Source organism: Mytilus trossulus, chromosome 4 (genome assembly GCF_036588685.1).
Source record: "Mytilus trossulus isolate FHL-02 chromosome 4, PNRI_Mtr1.1.1.hap1, whole genome shotgun sequence".
Taxonomy (NCBI): domain Eukaryota; kingdom Metazoa; phylum Mollusca; class Bivalvia; order Mytilida; family Mytilidae; genus Mytilus; species Mytilus trossulus.
Genome location: NC_086376.1, coordinates 70,070,491 through 70,093,845, shown reverse-complemented (window position 1 = coordinate 70,093,845; position 23,355 = coordinate 70,070,491). Strand labels below are relative to the sequence as shown.

The 23,355-nt window shown below is 31.7% G+C and overlaps 1 protein-coding gene across 1 annotated transcript in view; it reads left to right on the top strand.

Moving 5' to 3' along the window:
• The window catches only part of LOC134715847 (uncharacterized), a 43,943-nt gene that overhangs the window by 7,946 nt on the left and 12,642 nt on the right, over window positions 1-23,355 (top strand). The window contains exon 4 of the mRNA XM_063578352.1: window positions 14,400-14,520. Within this exon, the coding sequence (XP_063434422.1) occupies window positions 14,400-14,520 (121 nt within the window). The remainder of the gene's footprint in view (window positions 1-14,399; window positions 14,521-23,355) is intronic.

Below are 23,355 nucleotides of genomic sequence, written 5' to 3'. Positions count from 1 at the left end.
AATTTCACTCATGTTTGGGAAAATCAATGTACCTTCTCTAAAAAACGATTACTATTAGCCGTCGTGAAGAAGCTCAATGAAAATTACATTATATTTTGGAAAAATTGTCTCTTTAATGATGAAAATTCAATAAATGGAAATAAACTAAGAACCTACAGAAAATTTAAAGTTAAGTATGAACTAGAAAAGTACCTTTTATTGAATTTAGATAAAAATGTTACAAAAAATTATGCTAAAATAAGAATAAGTAATAGTATGTTGGCTGTTGAACGTGGAAGATACAACAAAACAGCTCTAGAAAATAGAATATGTCCTTTATGCCATAAAGAGTTGGAAGATGAATTTCATTTCATCATTACATGTTCAGAAATTAATAAAACTAGGATCAAAATGTTTAATGAAATTTCTAATATTGTCCCCTGTTTTAATTCCATGAGTGAAGAAAATAAATTTGATTTTATATTTTCCTGCGAAGAATGTGATATTTTACTTATCATTGTTAACTACATAAGTGAAATGTATAATGAGAGAAACAATTATAATGTCAATATATGAACTGTGTAATGTATATTATAACATATTTTTTGATACATAAGCATAATATTTTAATACATAACTTTAAAGAGGAGGCATGCTGTCAAAAATAGTATTATAATTAATACTATTGATCTATGTTTTTGTTTTTCTTTCAATGCTACATGTTTGTAGTGTAACTGTTTATTGACTATCGTTTTGTAATTTTAATATGCCTGTTTGTTTGTTTTTTTGTTGTGTATTTTAGTAACAATCCTATTGTTTGGATTTCAAACTAATAAAATTCTTATTCTTATTCTTATTCTTATTCTTATAATGAAAACGATGTAAATAATTTCTAAATATATGTTGAAGGAAACAGATAAATTGGTATACAGAAACATGACATTATCATAAGTTTTTTGTATGTTCAGTATTGCAGGGGACTTACTGAAATCAGTGATTTTTAAATCACTTTTTTTAGTAGAAAATTCAATTTGCAAGGTTTAGTCACAAATTGGGATTTTTTAGTTTTTCAAAACTTAAAACAAATAGATTTAAATGATATCTTTTATTAAGTACATGTACATTTAAAAGACAAAAACATTTTTGCTACTTTTAAGTAGCAAGGTGTATGCCTTTGATGCTATCATTTAGCTGAAAATTCTATTATAGTTGAAAAAATGCTATAATAATGGCTTTACATATTGAACTGATACTTTTTTAAATGATTTTTCCCAGCAATGGGAGTATTTTTCCTGTGAAGTTCAAGGTTTCATCTTTCAGATTATGTAATGAAATTCTACTGTTTGCAATAAAAAAAATATTCACTGTTTAGGGGTGTTGAAATTAGGTCTTACATAGTTGATGCGTATCCCATCCGTGATTTGTATATATTTCAATGGTGCTCTCGGTAAGGCCAAAAAATTATGTTTGTTTACGGGTACCTGACCGATCCTATTTTGAGCACCCACCCTTAGCCATTTTATTGCCATCGTAAGAAATAATCCAATCATTATAAATAGGGGAACTCTCGCCCCATTGACATTACTCGGACCATGCAAGACGGACCACACAATTAAAAATCATGGCGCAAAAAATAAAATGGACAAAATAATAAAAAGAAAATACCGACCTACCTACCTACCCTGCATATTTTGATGATGTAACCTTAAACAGACATGTACATGTAAGTTTTTTCGTTTGAATTGTTTTACATTGTCTTATCAGGGCCTTTTATAGCTGACTGCGGTATGGGCTTTAATTTGCTCATTGTAACCTGTACAACAATCAAACATCAACCCACACTAAACTGAATGTAATTGAAAGACGTCTAGAGGTTGATATCAGAGGCGGATTAAGGGGGGGGGCCTGCTTTTTGAGAAAAAATTTGGTTGCTTTTATAGGGAATCACTGAATCGTGACTGGAGCGATCCCCCTCTTAGGTCAGTCAGTGGGCCCCCACTTAAGAAAATTTCTGGATCTGCCACTGGATATACAGTATCGAACAGAAGATAAAAAAGGGAACAATATGGTGAATTTTAGAGATTAATATTATTTCATGTACATGCATTTGAAATATTTAAGATATATTGTTTCGATTTTTTTAGTTCTAGGTTCCACGGTGACCTAGCTTCCATTTTCGAAAACTGTGATTTAAATGCTAGTCTATTAGAGGGATATTTCCTTTTCATTGGTTGTAGATATGGAATCTTATTTTACCATGAAGTCAAATTTGAAAATGACTTTGGGAATGAAGATATCGTAAAGACTGAATGTCAGTTTTAGTCTTATATATGTACTTTATAATTTTAGTCTTGCATGTATATAATTATGTGTACATATATTCAGTGACAATGGTAAATAGACACTGACAAGTCTTAGATAATATTTTATATTTTTGAATCTTTTGTCGTTGACTAAAATTAGGTGATGGTTTGTGTGTTGTTATTTCCAACAGAGGTAATAAACTCAACACATATCAATATGTGCATGAAGCAAATTGATAGTTGCTAGGTACGGAATGATTGTACCACAAGAAAGTTTTAACCTGTGTATCTATACTTAAAAAAAATATGATAAAGAAAATCATGTCTATTTCAGGACTTCTGAATCCAACCATGTAGTATGGAATGTTTTTGAGATGTGGTTTTGGTCGATGGATGTTAATGAAGGACCTGTAGTACAAAGTATATCACTGAATTTAGCTCTTTGTCTAAGTGTATTATTGAATACTTTGCTTTGAGCTCAGTTCATTGTTATGCAAATCATTCTTTGTGAAATAAAGATTTGACAGAAAACTCTCATGTACAAGGATTTGTCAAAGTAGTATCACCTCTATTTACAATGTAAGTATTAGGGAGATAAAAGCATTCTATTTTGATTTGAACCAAACATATTATAAAAAAGGAACAAATTTACCCGAGAATGCTACTACCACTACTAGCAATATGATGCTAGGTTGTTTTAATACATCTGTACTAGCTGCCTACTGATGACTTGGTTCTGAGTGTAAATGGTCCTTCAACTCTGCGGGGAAAAATTATAAGGCATATCTAGGCTTATCAATTTCTAAAACAATATTTCATTGTACATGTTTGAAATTTTTAAACAACCACACAAATTTTTGCAGTTGAAATACATGTAGGTATCCTGTCGTCGTCTTCCCAAGATGGATGGTTTCCAGATAATAACTTCAGTATAAGTAAAAAGGAAGCCTTAAAATTATAACATTCGTAATGGATTCATTTATTTTCGTGGGTACCAATTTTCGTGGATTAAAGAAAATTTGCATTTTCATGGATATTTAATTTTGTGGTTTTGCCGAAATCTGCATACAAGCCTATAGAAAATTTGTTAATGGTTGAACATTTAATTTCGTGGTTAGACTCTTCCCACGAAAGCCACAAACATTGGGGTTTTTTTTGGGGGGGGGGGGGGGGGTTATATTATATAGTCCCTAAGGTTTAGGAATAAGGGTTCCAAAGGTGACCAAAACAAGCATTAATCTTTAATTTTTACAAAAAGTCGTGTATAAGTATTTCAATTGTTCTGAAATTGTACCATAATATTGAATACCATAAGTAGAAGGTTGAGGTCTATTTTGTGGGTTATGGGGCAAACAGTCTAGGAATTAAGGGCCATAAACAAACATTTTTGTAGATTCCAGACAATATATTGGAGTTATTTCTTTGTCCAGAATGGTTTTTGAATTACCTTAAACCAATGCTTTATGAAATCTTCTTTAAAAATTGGAGTTTAGTTTTCTCTGTCCAGAATAGTAGTTGAATCAACTTAGAATAATGCTATACATGTATATACAATATACAATGCAAAATTCACTTTACTACCAACTGATTAATTTAAGCAGTCTTTAATAGCCATTCAGTGATTACAAGCACTTTGATTATCATTCTAGGGTTATGCCCTTTCACAAATGGAAAAATTTCTCGAACTTTGTCTCAACTAAATTTAGTGAAATGTGTATATAATGCTTATTACCTCTAAAATCAGTTTAAGTTTACTTTATGTACCTTTTTAACGTTTTATGCTAGAGGGGGCATCATCACCATGACTGTATGACATTTATATTTTAATACTTTGTTTTATTAAAATGAGTAGTTGAATAATTATTGTTGCAAACCTCATTAGAAATTTGATTTGAGATCATTTTTATACGACCGCAAAAATTGAAATTTTTTTGGTTGTACATTGGTATCACGTTGGCGTCATCGTCTTCATCCAAAGACATTTGGTTTTCGAACTCTAACTTAAGTAAAAGTCAATAGAAATATATGAAATTTAGACACAAGGTTTATTGCCATGAAAAGAAGGCTGGGATTGATTTTGGGTATTTTGGTCTCAACAGTTTAGGAATAAGGGTCCAAATTAGCATTGTTCTTGGTTTTTGCTCTATAACTCAAGTATTAGTAAACAGAAATCTATGATATTTAAACATAAGGTCTATGGCCACACAAGGAGGGTTTGAATATATTTTGGTAGTTTTAGTCCCAACAGTGTAGGATTTAGGAACCAAAAACAGGTCCCAAATAAGCATTTTTCTTGGTTTTTTTAACAATACCTTTAGCATATAAGTTAATAGAAATCTATAAAGGTTTATGACCACAAAAGGAAGGTTTGGATTATTTTTGGGAGTTTTGGTCCCAAGGATTAAGGGGCCAAAATTAAACTTTGTTTGCTTTCATCAAAAAATGAATTATCGTGCTTCTTTGATATGCCAAATCTAACAATGTTAAGATTCTTAATTTTTGGTCCTGTTTTTAAATTGATTTACATTTAAAAGGGTCCAAAATTAAAATAAGCTTGATTTTAACAAAAATTGAATTTTTGAGGTTCTTTGATATGGCGAGTCTTAACATGTACTTAGATTTTTGATTATGGGCCCAGTTTTCATGTTGGTCCCAATCGGGGTCAAAAATTATTATACTAAATATTGTGCAATAGCAAGAAATTTTTAATTGCACAGTATTCTGCAATAGCAAGAAATCTTTAATTGCACAGTATTGTTCAATAGCAAGAAATGTTCAATTGCACAGTATTGCACAATAGCATGAAATCTCCAATTGCACAGTATTGTGCAATAGCAAGAAATTTTTAATTGCACTGTATTGCACAATAGCAAGAAATATCTAATTGCACAATATTGCACAATAGCAAGAAATTTTCAATTGCACAGTATTGGCAATAGCCAGGAATATTCAATTGCACAGTATTGTCCCGTTTTCAAATTGGTCTACATTAAGATTCAAAGGGTCAAAAATTGAACTTTGTTTCATTTCAACAAAAAATGAATATATGGGGTTCTTCAATATGCCGAATCTAACCGTGTATTTAGATTTTTAATATTTGGGCCCGGTTATCAAATTGGTCCACATGGAGGTCTAAAGGGTCAAAAATTAAACATTATTTGATTTCATCAAAAATTGAATTATTCGAGTTCTATGATATTCTGAATTTAACCATGTATTTAGATTTTGGATATTGGACCAAAATAGGTAAATGTCCAATTTAATAAATTCAGTGATAACAAGCAGTTTTTTTACATCTTAATATTTTATGATGTATTTAAATGAGTAGTTATTGTTGCAAACTCCATTAGAAATTTTAATTGAGATTAGTTTTGGAATAAGGGAAAGGGGGATGTGATTAAAAGAATGGTTTCAATTTTATCATTTGAAATTTCATAAACATTTTTTGAGAGGATTAATATTCAACAGCATAGTGAATTGCTCTAAGAGAAAACAAAAATTTTAAGTTCATTAGAACATATTCATTCTGTTTCAGAAACCTATGCTGTGTCAACTATTTATTCTCATTTGAAATTTCATAAATAAAAAGAAAATTTCTTCAAACATTTTTTTGAGAGGATTAATATTTAACAGCATAGTGAATTGCTCTAAGAGAAAACAAAAATTTTAAGTTCATTAGAACACATTCATTCTGTGCCAGAAACCTATGTTGTGTCAACTATTTAACCACAATCCAAATTCAGAGCTGTATCCAGCTTGAATGTTGTGTCCATACTACCCCCAACCGTTCAGGTTTCCACTTCTGCAGTCGTATAAAGCAGCACCCTGCGGAGTATCTGTTCCATTCATTTGTTATTTCTTAATTTGTGTGAATTAACATTGTTACAGTAAATGTTAATTACTACCACTTGCATACCACAACAAATACTGTATTGGTACATGTATCACTTATATTTGTATCCATATAACAAAACAAAAAATGAAAAGGAATAATTTTGCAATACCTTTTGAGTACTAAATAGATTTTTAGGTATTTAGACATATTAAGACTTATTAAGTAGATGTTGATGATGTCTTTGAAACATGCTCACAAAGGTTATTTTGGTGAAATCATTTTTATATTGGTCAAAATTTGTCTTTGCTTCGACCAGCTTTGGAGGAGATATAAAGAATTGATATAAATCAGCACAGAGGTTTACTTCCTATCTTATTTAGCCCCAATAATCATGTCAGACATAAGCCATTGTCATTACTTAAAACCAATAAATGTATTCTAATATGAGGAAGAAATTCGACATTTTAACAAAAAAAATTACTAATGATACTGACGATCCACCACAAAGTAATGTAAATAGAACCATACCAATAGTAAGCAAATACATATAAAAAAGATGAGGTATGATTGCCAATAAGACAATTCTCCACAAGAGACCAAATCGACACAGAAATTAACAATTGCTCTCCCAGCTACAAAATGTATCCAAAACCAAAGATGTAGAACATGTTCTATCATAATCATTTGGTAACTAATGTAATTACTGTCTCCCCATGTCTGTATTGAACATAAAAAAATATCAAATAAATAACACTCCTAATGCTCAGATCGGTTGTCACCGTGCAACACAGTTATTAACACCATATAGGAAAAACATAAAACTTTATTGTCATAAGACACTGTCAAACATCCAAACATACTATCCACACTCATCTGTGTCCACACTTGTATTAATTTGAATATAATCTTGATGGACGAAAAGAACGCAAATTGACACATATTTTAAGTAGGACATTTAATTGTTAGATTAACCACGAAAAGGATATCAAGTGTCTCTTTAAAAAATGGACCTGCAATTATATTATAATGACTCGACGAAAACTGTATCAAACCAGTTGTTGTGAAGTAAATGTTGTTTTCATTCTAAATTTTATGAATAAAAACTCATGTACAATTTGATCACCGTTTTCGTTCCTAAAAATTCCTGTACTAAGTCAGGATTAGGACAGTGGATCTGATTAACTTTGAATTCGTTCTTGTCAGAATCACATTAAATGGCTACTATTTTTGCCCTAGACTGCTTTAAATAAACTTCTACAGATTCTGTGATAATTAAAGTTCCCGGACTTATTACAAGATTGCAAACTTTCTATAATGTATTCAGATACTAATTTTATTTTTCGTTTAAGGCGGAGTTTCAGATCTATCGTGCATACTTGAGAAATATCCTTAAAAATGTCGTTTGTCGAGATACTTTTCAATATTGATGCTTTTTCGCATTAATTGATTAAATGATATTTTTTTACTCCTCTCCGCGTGACAGAACAGCTGAATATTATAATTGAATGGATAATAAGGCCATACATGTTATAATTATCATTTGTATATATATAGGTTTGATAACAGAAACATATTTTTTTTCTCCTTTCATGGATTAAGAAATTATTTAGATTATCAGGTTCCAAATCCCTGATTTTTTTTTTAAATAAAAAGCTGTATAACGTTGTTGTGTATCTACGATTTCATGATTTTCAACGTGTTTGTTTTGTGCTTTTCTGATAAAGGTAAATATAGAAAAGCACAAAATTTAGTAATTAAATATTGTTTTCAATAGTTTGACCCATGGCTTCAACTTCATGTTATATATTGAAAAATAAAATACGAAATTTAAGATTTGAAAAAGAAGAAAAATGCAAAACCATAATATATGGAAAGTGTGAGTGCAAGCAAAAGGGAAAAGCTATACAACCATGCATTCTGATCTAAATTTTGCAATTTTGTCACATCGTTATGTGTGGTGTTGTGTATAGAAAACAACAATTTTATCAAAGTTCAAGACAATTTAAATAGTCTGTAAATCATTCTAATTTTGGTTGACCATTCATGAACATTCAAACCTATATTTAAATCAGTCACGACTTCCTTTGTTAAATAAGAAATTACATCTATTAAAGCCTTGACTAACTGAAAACATGCAGATTATCACAGGTTTAAGGTGAAGGAACTTTAATCGTGAGAAACACAAAAAAAGGTTACTAGCATTCTTTTCACAGAACCCGACAGTTGTTTAATTTCTTGTAAAATACTTAGTCACGGCTTTTTACGTGGTTCAAGGGAAAGAGGTATAGTGAAAATATTTAATATAGTAAAAACATTAAACCAGCGGTGCAAAGATTGCAATAATTGCATCTTTAGTAATATGAAGATCTAAAAACTAATAGAAACGTTGTCATGCTAAACAACGAGATGAACAAGAGGCATTTCAAAACGAGGGAAATAAAATCTTTAATTTTAAATCATTTCCACCCTTTTGCAAAAAGAAAAAAACCCAACAATATCTATGTTTCCATGCTAGAACTGAGCATTGACCTACTGCTACAATGATTCAACATATACGACCTGAAGCGCTATGACAGATGGAATATTATCTGCTGAATTCTAAAACAATTATCGAATAGAATAACCGTTTTAAAAATATCTTTTCAAATTGAACATAAGTAGTATAATTGATTTCTCTCATTTACATGACATATTTGATAATTGATTCTTTGTAATTTTTATGGATAACCATTATCAATGCAGAGTGAAAATACTCATTAAAATATACATATATTGACGTTGATGTGTAATGAAGCTTTATTTGACTTTATAACTGAAATGTCGTTTTATATATACTAAGTATTGATATGCACTCATCATGCACATGGAAAATACAATGCCACATATGCTTCTAGATAGAGACGTCTTCTGTATATACCTTGTAACACGAATCTAATGGCGCCGACCATTCATATACTTTTTCAAAATGTCTACATAAAATCAGTTATTTCCAGATGCCATGAGACAAAATTAATGTTTCAATTGAAGATTAGTTAAAATAAAAGTTGTATTCAAACTAATCATGCTCTTATCAAATTGCTTTTACCGGTTTGTTATCGAACACGTTTGTTTGTGAAAAAAAAGGACCCATTTACTATGCCTTCTTTGTATAATCAGTAAAATGATTGATATTATTCTTTTTTCAGAGTCATTCTAATATATACCTCTTACGCAATGTGAAATTGAATCAATGTCAAGTTTTAGCAAATATCTTCTCTCTAATACAAGTGGATATACTAGTGGCATAATTTGAGATATTCAGAATTGTCCAAAAATGTCAGTGTATATCCTCATTCAGATAACTGGGTCATGTTCATTCGTATGGGTATTTAAATCACACACGAACTTCTTTGTGAATAAAATATTAAATATATATTTAGAATGTGAATCTTATATAATTGAGATAAAAGTATGCAAATTGGCACAGTTTTCGGTGGAGGAATTCAATTGAAAGGAATAAAAATAATTGATGTACAAAATCGTAAACATCACATGACAAAAACTATGTAACAATGGTCACGAGTTTTTCAAAAATTAAGTCACGAATAAACCGCATATTACTTATGTTTCCAGTATATCAGATAATCGTCGTAGGTTTAAGAAGAAATATCGGTTTTATCTTATTTTTTTCAACGTTTATATCTGAATATTTAAAGATGTTAAAACACAATATTATTTCATTCTTGATTAACCACTGATTTGTTTCTTTTTGTATTACACTCAAAATGTACATTGGGAAAATCCATTTGATATTTTGGTTCTTCAATGATACTTCTGCTTTTTTTTTAAACTTTTTTTCATCCAATCCTCACTGTGGAGTGTTAATAAACATTCACTTATCATTTCCATTTATTCCCATTGTAGACAGGGGTCTGTTTTAATGACATTTAGTTCTTATCTACATGTACCATCACAGTAAGCAATAATGACATTTAGTCGCCATTTCCATGTATTTCTATTGCAATCAATGACTTTGTCGTGTGACCTTTAGTCGTAAAAGAAATGAAAACACGTTATACATGTCATGCTTCCGAAGTGCATTTCCTGATCTACCTTCATCAGGAACGCTATTAACTGAATATCTGAAAGCCAATGATGTGTAAGGACAAAATACGTTGATTAATTTACAAGCTCGACTTGAGTTCATATGCTAAAATATGAAAAATACGTAGAAGAAACTAGAACAACAAATTGACGAGTACATTATTTGACCGAGAGAAATCAAAAGCATTTTTTTTAAAGAACGGCAAATAAAGTATACCAGTGTTCAAAAGTCGTAAATCGATAATAGAAAACAATTCCGGGTTACACACTTGACCAAAACCGAGGGAAATTCATTAGCTATATAAAGAACACAAAGAAACAACAGGAATACCGAAGTGTAACAAAAACAAACACCAACACACATAGAAACAAACTATTTCATAACAACTGCCATATTCCTGACATTTTAAGTAAAAATGGGGGTTCGACCTTGTTTAAAGGCATATAAAACCTCCTGCTTGAAAACATTAATGCAAACGACGAACACTTATAACAAGCAGTTTGGTAAATCAAACTCCGATGTAAATCAGAGGTAATTGTGGGTGCTCTGAAAGAAAAAGGACATCGTGAGTATGACAATGTCATTGTTATGTTTTGACATTTCTAACCAAAATCATCTTTTCATTTAGTCTTTTGGAGTGAAAAACAAAATGCAGATAACTGAAACAAAAGTGATTTTTTTCGACAATCAAGATATACCAGATTCAAGTTAAAGTATATCCGAACTGATGAAAATTATTCGATAGCCGTACTTACAACAATTTGCAAAATTAACATAAACAACTTTTAAAAACAATTGATGGTTTTTTTCTGAAAGAAAACATACTTAAATTATGAAGCGATATATACTTGTAAAATTTAATTTCACAATAAATAATTCACACTCTAGTTGAAAAAGATTGTACGCACTTATTTGAAAAAACTTTTAGGAATTTTGGTCCTCAATGCTCTATAACTTCGTAATTTATTTGGCCTTTTTAACTTTTTCGATTCGAGCGTCACTGATGAGATTTTTGTAGACGAAACGCGCGTCTGGCGTATATACTAAATTTAGTCCCGGTATCTATGATGAGTTTATTTACACAGAGTAAACAATGTATCGTCTCCATGACAAAAGATATTTAGTTAAAACCACCTCATATCATCAACCGTCTCGTCGTAATTTAACAATACTTGCCTTTAACCGATTACAAGAAACCAAATGGGGTGCACAATCACCATAAAGCTTATATTCAAAGAAAATGCACCATAGAAATACAGCATAGTAAATATTTATCATATTTTTTTTTCGGAAATTGTTTTGTTTTAAATTGGGCCGTCAGTATTCAAAGTGAAGAAATGGTTACAAGTCAGAAGTCATAAGGAACACCATTATGAGCACCGGTCAAAAGAATTCTTTAATAAGGAAACGGTCAAAAGGTAGACATAGTAAATAAACGAACACAAGCCGTAAAGGTAACAACTAAAATGTACAACATAGAAGGTAACAGTTTAAAACCCCAAAATGACAAAGGAAACAATCAGAGAACTTAGGAAAATTGTCTTCAAATAGTATCAAAATGGCAGGTGTAATTTATTGCAATGTAACACCTTCTACTTGAACTGTATTGCTACTGATGACGGAACGTTGACACATTATATGTGTCTTAAAGTTCACCTGTATTTGCTTTAGTTTTGTTTCCCCTGTAGGTCAAAATAAAGGATTAGATTGAGAAACAACTGTATGCCATGACTCAGTATTAAAGACTTAAAAGTTTCTTCAAGCTTTCCAATCTTTAATTTTGTACCAGTATATCATCATTGTCACTTATCCACATAGAATCATCATGAAAATAGAATCTAGAATGCAGAACAGAAATGGCACGTTTCCATGTGTCTTAGTAATGAGCTTAATAACGTAAACAACCGGAATGTTGTCCTTATGACGGTCCATTTTACAACGGGAAGTAAAATTTTAAGAATGTTTTAGATATTGCCTTATTAAAACATTATTCGTTGTCAATATAATGACATTTCATGCGGCTGTCATACAAGTGAGCGATTAAGCTAGGTAAAAATAAGCTTTAATCAATAATTTTCTACATAAGATAATGCCTGTACCAAGTCAAGAATATGATAGATGTTATTCATTCGTTTGACGTGGTTGAGATTTTGATTTTGTCATTTGTTTACGGACTTTCATATTGTACTCTTTGTTCCGTATTTTTGTTATTTCAAATATTTTCTTGTGAAGAATATGAGAATGGACATGAAATGTAAGATACCCAAACCGCCATAACATATGACCAAAACATTGATGCTCGAAAAGTGTCAATAAAAATATTAAGATTTGGATGTTCAAATGGTAACTTAGCATATGTATTGAAGACTTAAGTTATACTAAATAATTGCTCCGCACAAAATTACCACCACAGTTGCTTGATATAGATATTTTTTTAAACATTTAAAAGAAATCCTGTTAAAGGCCAAATACTAAGATGATGTGTCTGAACTGTATTTTACTTTTTGAACCCCACCTGATTTGTTGCGCCTGTCCCAAGTCAAGAACATTTGGCCTTTGATAATCTTGAAGTTTTTATCATTATTTTGGTTCATTAATATGTTTCGAAGTTTCCTGTGACTTCTTATTTTCGCTGAACTAAAGTACCAAGTCAGTAATATGACAGTTGTTGTCCATTCGTTTGATGTGTTTTGTCATTTGATTTTGACATGTGATTATGGACTATCCGATTGAATTTTCCTCGGAGTTCAGTACTTTTGTGATTTTACTTGTTTCTAGTAAAAATGATTGTTTTTGGGCCAACTGAAGCCCGCCTCCGTGTGCGGGATTTTCTCGCTGTGTTTAAGACCCATTTTTTTGCCTTGTGATATTAACCCGTCTTTAATTTGGCTGTTGCCTTTTTTGGCACATTCCATGTTTCCGTTCTCAATTTTATTCTCGTCAAAATGTATTGCGGATTATTTTATTGGTGGTCAAACCTATGTGTCTCACTCTAAGACAACCTATTGCCATCCAAATGCAAGTCATATTATTTAAATTACAATGTTTCAACTCTACGTACCCGTTCATAAATATCTTTCATGTGACAAAAAACCCATTTGAGAATAAACTATGTATAGAATATCATCAATTGTTTCAAAGTCACGATAGAGTTCCAGGTCACATAGCATTAGGTCTATTTATATTTTTTACACAGGTATATCGTTTATTATTGAATTATCTTTTTTGAACACATGTTGAGGATTTGATATCTGAAATAAAAGGTCAGTATTACTAATATTATATTTTATTGCATAAAATTTAAATTTCATTAAATAGTTTTAAAATGTGCATCAATTTACTAGTTATTAGCACAACTATACATGTACCAAATTGAATGTGTCTATGAATTAATTAAATTTGAATTATCAGATAGCAAAATTTTTGGTACGGATTTTTTTAACTTTTTAAATGTTGTTTCTTTTGAGATTTTTGTTAATTATATTTGCACGTTATATTTTAATTCCCGTCGTGAATATATAATAAGCCATGATGACACCACTAAGTGTTTTCCTCGAGAGGTTAATGAATGATTGAATACACAAATTGTCTGAGTATAAATAAGAATGAGAAAAAAAAAGGAAGACCATGATTTATTTAAAAGTTGTAATTAACTTTGAATTAGTTTTCAGTAACTCTAAGTACTCTTATTCCCGTGCTTACTGTTTTGATGTTAGCCGTTTTTTGTAGCGGCCTTGCACTGTTCATTGGAATTAAGCCAACTGCAGCTGTACTGTTTGTTCATATGTTGTGCTGTTACATCAATGTCCCAGAATAGTGGTTATAAGCGCACACAAACATATTCAACACACAATCATATTCTTAATGTGCATGTGCCTAGTCAGAATTATGTAGTACAGTGGTTCTAATTAGTTCATGTTTGCATTTTCTTTTTATATTGCTTTGTTATAATTAATGGCGTTAGTTTTGTAATTGATTCTCATTGATTCACATTTTTCTTTTCGGTGCCTTTTTAATAACATAGAATGTAAAGAGATAAAAATAATCGTTTTACAGATGTTGACATGCTTCTTTGAATTCGTGGTATCACTAGAATTCATAAGAATATACATATATATATATAAATATTTGACAACATATTTAGTAAGATTTTGTTATATTTAATTTAGCGATACAATGTGGTTACAAATATGGTTAGTTGTCACTACGTCGTTACTGCATACCGAATCAGCTGGCTTAACGAGCGAAGAAATATCCAAATTTTCTGTTTCTGGAAAGTACGAGGCAACAATAACAGTGGACCAGTCCAACTCAGAATAGTAGGTATTTTAATCATCATTTATCTGATCACATTACAAACACCGATACAACCTACTATCGCCCATAGGTGACAAAAAGGGTAACACGATACACAATCTGTCAATAAATATAGATAACTAAATCTTAAAAATTGATTTCAATGGAGATGAGAAGATGAAAAATTCAACATCCTATAAATGTGTAAACAAAATTCAAAATAAGCACCGAAAACAAATGTAAATAAAAGCAATAATATTACACCGCTGTTCAAAAGTAAAAAAATCGATTGAGAGAAAACAAATTCGGATTACAAACTAAAACCGAAGAAAAAATCATCTATACAAGAAAAACATCAAAACAGTATAAAACTGAAGTGCAACAAAAAACAAACTACAATGCAGCATGCATAGAAACGAACTATTAAAAAACAACTGTCATATCCCTGACTTGGTGCAGGACATTTTAAGAACAAAAATATGGATTAAACCACGTTTTGTGGCTAGCCAAACCTCCGCGCTTTATGGCAATGTATATATATACTGTTAGAATGACAACGTTACACTACGGGAATACAGTACAAATAAATACAAGAAAACCAAAGACAGAGAAATACATAAATAAATAATATAAAAGTACATTTCAACATGCTAATCACAGATCTAAATACATCGAATAACTAAAATTAATTTAGAATAGTACACAAAAATGTTGATTTACGAACTGTGTGTCTGTAACACGAATGGATAACACCACAAAAAAACCGACTCATGAAAATTTGCAAAAATGGGATTTAAATCAAGATAATGTTTATCCGTGTAAACATAAAAAAAAATAATTGAAGACACTGTAGTTATTTTGCAATTATGCTTTCTTTTATTGGTATTGAATAAAAAATATTGATGATTTCATACTTTCATTATAAAAGGTCTCAGTTTTTATCGTCTTATATCATTATTATACTTATTAACTTAATTATCAGCAATTTATCACCATAGGATTAGCAAATTCTTGAAATCATGTTTACTTACAACATTTAATCGTCATTAGATTATATTTTTTCTTTGATTTATTTTTTCTTACAATTAATCATCACTGGGAGTAAATTATTTATTTTTCTTGAATTTATCTTCTTTTTAGTTTCATGTTCGCAGCATCTGGAATACCCGATCATCCTTGGCAAATGGTGAATCCAAACACTCCGATAAACCAAAACTACAATATAAAGATTCCGAAAACCCCGACTGTATCCCCTACTAAAGCATGTGTGCCATTCGGAAAGATTGGACTGACTAGAACAGGCGTAGCTATATATAACCCTCTAGCCGGCGGGTCAGTCAATGCTGTAGAGGGAGGTAGCGCTGAAACGTTTGACAGTTGTGATGGACATACGTCACCCGGTGGATCATATCATTATCACAAAATTCCCGATAGCTGCTTATATAATAACACTGAAGATGAACTAATTGGTGTAGCCTTCGATGGATTCCCAATATATGGACCAAATGTATCTGACATATCTGACAGGTGGATAACGTCGGCGGATTTAGACAAATGTCACGGGAGGGAGGTGAACGGTCAATATCGATACCATGTGACCGAAGAGTGGCCATATTTTCTGGGATGTTACCATGGTACTGTTTACGCTGATGTTGTTACAGTCACATATGATTGCGATTTGAATAGTAATGGTAAGTATGGACATGTTATCCATTTGAACCACGACGGCAGCAACAAAAATTATTTAAATCACAAAATTTGTCACAGATGATATCAATTTTATTTATAATAGCTATCCAAAATTACTTTTGGCATTATCTTTTTTGATAAAAGTTCTGTTGTCACTTCCAAAACTTTTTCACGCGTCTGGCATATTATATTCCAATTGTAAGCAGTTTATTTTGTTCCACAAATAGTTTTAACGGAATAATTAAATGCGAAAACACATGGTGCTGTACATAAACTCATCATAGAACATGTTATAGTGGTCATTGTGAAAAATCATGGGAGCTGCTGTAACTAAATTGCAAGGAGGAAAAACATATGTGACGGAATAAACTCGTAAAAATGACGAATAAGCCATGAAATACTTGATCTTCACCAAGTTCTTTTCCTATGACTACCTAACAATAATATCAACATCCAACTCCTTTCAATATTAAGTTTGCATGAACAGTATTGGTAATACTTATATATAGTTTTACAAAGAATGAAATTATTATGTTTTAGATATTTTCAAATATTTCAGATTGGGACACATGGAAATATTACTTGTGTGAGTGTCCAGAAAGAGAGGGAGGAGGTGGAGGCGGAGGTGGTGGTGGAGGGGGATTACCTCCACCATATGAGTGTCGTCCAGAGAACCCAAATCGTCCTGCAAACTGTCCTGATGGACCACCACCGTCGCAGGAAAACGTAACCACAACTATAAACAACATGCAAAGTAGACCGATTTCTTCGCAGCCACTAACCACAATGAGCGACAGTATAAAAAGTGGCGATGGGAATACAGGCAGCTGCTTAGGTGTTAACTGGATGTTTGTAATATTTATCGTTTTGAAATCCCTTCAAGCCTTTTAATATAGTTGGTATCACAGTATCCAGAATTCGCTCAATTACAGAACTTAGACAGATTGTAATTTAGAACAGCAAACACACGGCTATATGTGATACGCAGCTGTTTTATGCAAAGCTTAGTTAATTATATCATTGTTTCAACTGTTGTCTAAATGAAATATTCTCTGTATGGTTAGTTCAGCAAAAATTTATTCTTTAAACAAATAAAAAGGAGGTCATAGTAAATAAATTAATCTACTAACATGTTACGTAGTGTTTTCACAAACCATACATTCGCTGTTAGTTCGTTTGAAAATTTAGTTCCTGACTTTAATGTGAGAGATAAAGTAAAGATTCTGATGGCTAAGGGAACAAAAAAAAAGAACTCGAGGTAGTTTATATAGATTTTGATGTATCTTATATGATCATAGATAAATATTTGACAAGATTGTTAATAATTTATCAAAGAATAAACATTGAAAAGAATTCTTATGTTTCTAATTATGCCCCACCTACGATAGTAGAGGGGCATTATGTTTTCTAGTCTGTGCGTCCGTCCCATCGTCCGTCCGTTCGTTCGTTCGTCCCGCTTCATATATAAGTTTTTGGTCAAGGTAGTTTTTGATGAAGCTGAAGTCAAATCAACTTGAAACTTAGTACACATGTTCTTTATGGCAAAATCTTTCTAATTTTTAAATTCAATATCAAGAGATATTGTCTGTATCTATCCTCTTTTTAAGGTTATTGTTGTTGCATGATTTTAAATTGAAGCTGAGGCAACACATTTCCTTTTACATTCTAAGCCATGTTTTTTACAATTTACATAACCAGTGAAAAAATGTTTGACCTCTGACAAAAATACCCATTTAAGAATAAACTATGCATAGTTAATACTCAATATTTTGATAGTCACGACAAAGTTCCAGTCATAAATAGAAAGTCTATCTATATTTTGTGTGTCGTTTATTTTGGACAAATGTTATTGCTTTGATATATTACTTTAGCCGTATTTGACACAACCTGTGGAATTTTGGGTTCTTAATGCATTTCAATTTTGTTCTTGTTTGGCTTTAAAACTATTTTTATTTTAGGGTCACTGATTAGTCTTATTTAGACAAAACGTCCGGGGTATTAAATCATAATCCTTGTACCTTTGATACCTATTTACATCACTGGGTCGATACCACTGCTGGTAGATGTTTCCTTCCCGAGGGTATCACCAGTCCAGTTGTCAGCACGTAGGTGTTGACATGAATATCAACTATATGGTCATTTCTATAAATTTCCTGTTTACAAAACTTAGCCGTTTAGGCACAACTTTGGGAAATTTTTCGGTCCGCAATGCTCTTTATCTTTGGTACTTGTTTGGCTTTATAACTTTTTTGATCTGAGCGTCACTGATGAATCTTATGTAGACGAAACGCGCGTCTAGCATATAAGATTATAGTCCTGGTACCTTTGAAAACTACTTTTGCCAATACTTATTAATCTTTACATGTAATATTTTATAACTTTAAATTACATTTTTCTTGCATTTGTCACACTTTTAGTTTCCAGATAACAACATACCAGAGCATCCTTTGGACATTTTTTCTTTATTAAATAAGAATATGGAAATGTGGTATGATTGCCAATCATGCAATGAGACAAATATTCACCAAAGTTTAAATGAAGTAGATGTAAACAATAAGTGGCATACGAACGTCCTACAACAATGAGGAAAACCAAAACCCATACCAACAACGAGGAAAACCAAAACCCATACCAACAACGAGGTAAACCCATGATAAACATGTCGGCTATAAAATCTAATAAAATGAGAAACAATCTTATTTTGAAAACTTCTTTTTATTTTGTTTTTATTTGCTTGTCACTTCCAGAAGTCCGTCATCATCTTTTCAGTACTCAAAGGCCACTGCATGTGGTCATATTTTATTCATTACCCCAAAAAATCCTTGCTCTTCAACTTGGTATTTTATTTGGTCTTTTTAACTTTTTTGAATTCGATCGTCGGAAAGGGGGGTATTGTATCTTTTATACCTTTAACATTATCTTCTTTTCAGAAAACATGTATTTTGATGATTTAGTTAACATTTTATGTTCACATGGAAAAAAATCATAAATATGCACATTTCCTTCTCTATGGCAAGTTTTAATTAGCAAAGATTGAAATAAATGTGTGACATATTTTAAAGAGTAGCAACTTTCCATAGAAATTACATTTTATTCTTTAAAAACAATGATTGGAATTTCCAATTGTCATTTGCGAAGTTATTCATTACATCATATGATATTTGAAATAAGAAAGACAAACAGGTCATAATAAGTCATGTCCACGCGACAAGGAATTCGTATATCGGTCATGAAGCCAGTGATCATATCCAACAGATAGCTTTAACAGAACTAGTTCATTTTCATGCTTAGGGCAAATCACATTTGCTCGCAATCGATTGTTAATATTTTTTTGAAATTTATTGCTTGCTCGAAGCTTTTGGATACATTTTCGTGCGTTCATTTTACCGGATACACTATAAAAAAGAAGATAACTTATAATATACATGTCGATATTTATCGAATTTGAAAATATCTATATTTAAATTATGTATTTGTTCTATTGATTTAAAAAAATTATATTGAGTGTTCATATTGCTTCTTGACATTATTATTTAATTTCAAAACCACCACATATATCAAAATTAAACGGATGTTTGTACATCAGCAGCAATTCGCATGTTAAGTAAAACAAAACAAAACTGAATACATATATCTGAGGGAGAAATTAAAAATAAAATACCAGAAAAAAGAACTTGACTGGTGGATATTTCCTTAATGCCCGCGTCACACTGTCCCGATTTTTATATACGATGGACACCCGAATGTAAAAATTGTAAGTTCGTACGAAGTTGGTCCCGATCTCGTTAAAATACCAAAATGTGACCGAAGCAAGTACGATGAATATACGATGGTGCCGAAATTATATACGATAGAAAAGATGGACATACGAAGGGTAACCGAAGTTTGGTATTAGAGCTTCATATCTCAGCCGAAGCCTACAGGATGGATCACGAAGGCTACACGATGGATTACGATGATGGCGCGATGACCATACGATGTCCAAAGACGTCGATGCATTTAATTTATATGCCGAAGGCATCACGCGTTTAAATTATTTTATCAATATTGAATATATGTTATATTGTACAATTCATTTCTGGAAGACCGTGGGCATGAAGGGTTAAACTTGACTTTGAGTCTCTGCATATCATGACACCAAAATCAGGGAGAGGAAAAAAAAGGAAAAGGGAGGGGTATGAGTCTAACAGGAAAATACAAGACCAAAAGAAAAATAAATACAGAAGTGGAAAGTTCGACATCGGATACCCATAGCACAGAGAAATAGTTTATGTATCAAATATGCATATTCAATTTACCATTTTCTGCAAGTGTCCTATACAAATATAGTGTCCATATTTGTCCCCAGTTACATGTTACATACGAGGGGATGCCACGCTCGGCATTGCCTTTTTTGAACTGTAAAATGTGTGCACTAGTCTGAATAATCACCCATACTTATGCCCATGTTTACTGGTCTATCTTAAAGGTAAGGTAATGGGTTCGTTTATCACTTTTATTCAAAAAGAGCTCTTTCCAGGAGAATCTCATAATAATATAGACAAAAGTAAGGATGTGGGGAAAGCAACAAATACCGCAAAATATGACATATAGAAAACTAAATGGTTATGGAGTAAACATTCGTGTGACAATAACTCAGACGATACATAAAAAAATCAGAATAATGAAGAAAAAGTAGGTGTCCCTATATACATGTACCTGCAGTGTTGGTGTACGAGGCACGTTTATAATTTTCATTATGTTTCTTGATATGAAAAATTGACAAAAAATAATATTTTACTTGTAAAAGTAAATCCTGAGCCTGTAATAGCTGCTCTTCTTGTTCCATTTGAATTAATAGAAACAACGCTTTCGCCTTTCCTGTTTTCATAAAATCATATGATATGAGCTCCATGTTTTGTGAACGTCTTTCTTAACTGTCGTAGTAGACTGACCAGTGCATATCGCGCATGGCACTTTAAATGTATTTTAGCGCGAAAACTAACTTACATTTAGCTGGATTTATTGCCGTCGTAGTTCCATCTTTTCGCCTTCGTACTTTTATTCGATGGCAACACGACGGGATTACGAGGTCTTCACGAAGTCGTGTTGCCATCGTAAGAACATCGGGTAGCTTAGTGATTCCTTCGTGTAGACATTGTAATGTCAAAACTGCCCGATGGAAACGATGGAAACATAAATGCAATACGATGTTCAAAGATGCATTCCCGGTGACATTACGATGGTGAGGACGGTGATACGAACCCAATACGAACCCTCAACATCGGACGCACCTGTGGAGATTTTTTAACATGTTCAAAAATTTAAATCCTTTCCGAAGTTGTCCCAGAAGGCTAGAAAAGATGGCCGATGGTTCTACGATGGTTAAAGATGGCACTACGAATAGCCCGATCGGGATACGATCAGTTCCGATTTTGAAAATTTCCATAATCGTGTTGCCATCGGCGTAATAATCGGGATGGTGTGACGCGGGCATAACCAGTGGGCCTCACATATTCATCACGAACCTGCGAGCTAAATAGATACTTTTACTCTTTCGATTTGCTAGTTTATTTAACAGGCACACTAAATACGAGGTATAGATGTTCCAGACCGTATGAGTATTTGGACCGTACGCGTCTGACTGATATCAGAAAGTTGGTAAACTTTATTAGATACAAATGCATATAACAGATCAACGTAATTTAACTCAAATTAATATAAAAAAGTTCAATGGTAATTAAGATAAAAACTTTATATTTTAACTACTTCAAAAATTCACGCTAATTAAATTTTTAAATCACTTGTATTTAGCATGTCGATCAGTAATACATTAAATGAATTATGATAACTTAAATTGAAAATACCGTAAGTAAACATCATGTGGAAGGACAATTGTTTTAGAATATTTAACAACTTTACAAAAAATGCAAATGCAAAGGAACATACATGGTTTGCAAACATGTAAAAGTAAAAAATATAACGTTACTTGTGGTATCAAGTGTCACCTTAGGCGAGAGTACCAAAAAAAGGATTCAGATATATAATAAAACAAATATTTAATTTCAATTTTTCATTTGTTCATTTCATCCATCTACTTTTTAATATAAAAATAACAATTTGTAAAACTATAAATTAGGATTGTGATAAATGCTTGTATAAATTCAACCCATATGATCCAATACTAGTAGCATGTATGTCAGCTCGTACCGGACCGTTCGAGTATACGTACACAGTCCAGACCGTATGCGTACGGTCCAAATACTCATATGGTCTTAAGCATATACAAAATCTAATAATGATTCTTTTTTAACCAATCATTTAAGAAAGTAAAATAAAGAAATATTTATTAACTTTTAGCAGCCAATATGGTACAGATTTGTCAAAATAAGCTAAGAATCATTGATGATGAATTAAGCATTTGCAAGACATCAATTCGACCACATTCAATCTCAATTCAAAACGGATATGGTATGCCTAAGGCCTGTTCCGCTATCTAAAGGAAAATAATGTCAGCATTGAAAGTGAAACAAAGGTATATCATTTGATTTACTGATTCAATCCACAAATAAAGGTAACAGTAGTATACCGCTGTTTAAAATCTAAATATAGTTCATATTCATGTCAACACAAAAATCATTCTTATACCGGTAAAATCGAGGATTTGATTTATATTTTTTAATCTATGATATAAAATGAAATAGACCAAGAAAAATCAAATTGCACAAGTTTCGATATCTATTTATATCTATATCTATGTTTACAACGCTTATAAGGATGTTCTATTTTATCCCAGAAAAAGATTACCTTTAGTCGTATTTAGCACAACGTTTTGGAATTAAGGTACTTAATGCTTGTACTTTTTGGTCTATTTTGTTTTTATCTGAACGACACTGATGGGTCTTATGTAGACAAAACGCGCGTCTAGCGTAAAAGGTTATAAGCCTGGTACTTTGATAACTATTGTATGACTATTGGCGGTTTTCGGAGGTCAACTAGATAGTTAATTAGAAGGAGTTTAGATCAAAATACGAACGAAACAAAGCTACAGATCTCGAGCCCATGCCCTATAAATTGTTCATTTTAGACTTATCATAATTTAGATAAACGTTTCAGATTGTTACATTTAAAATATGAAGGATTTGAGTTAAATTGGTGAACACGAACTTGAAAGCAAGTGTCTCTTTGAT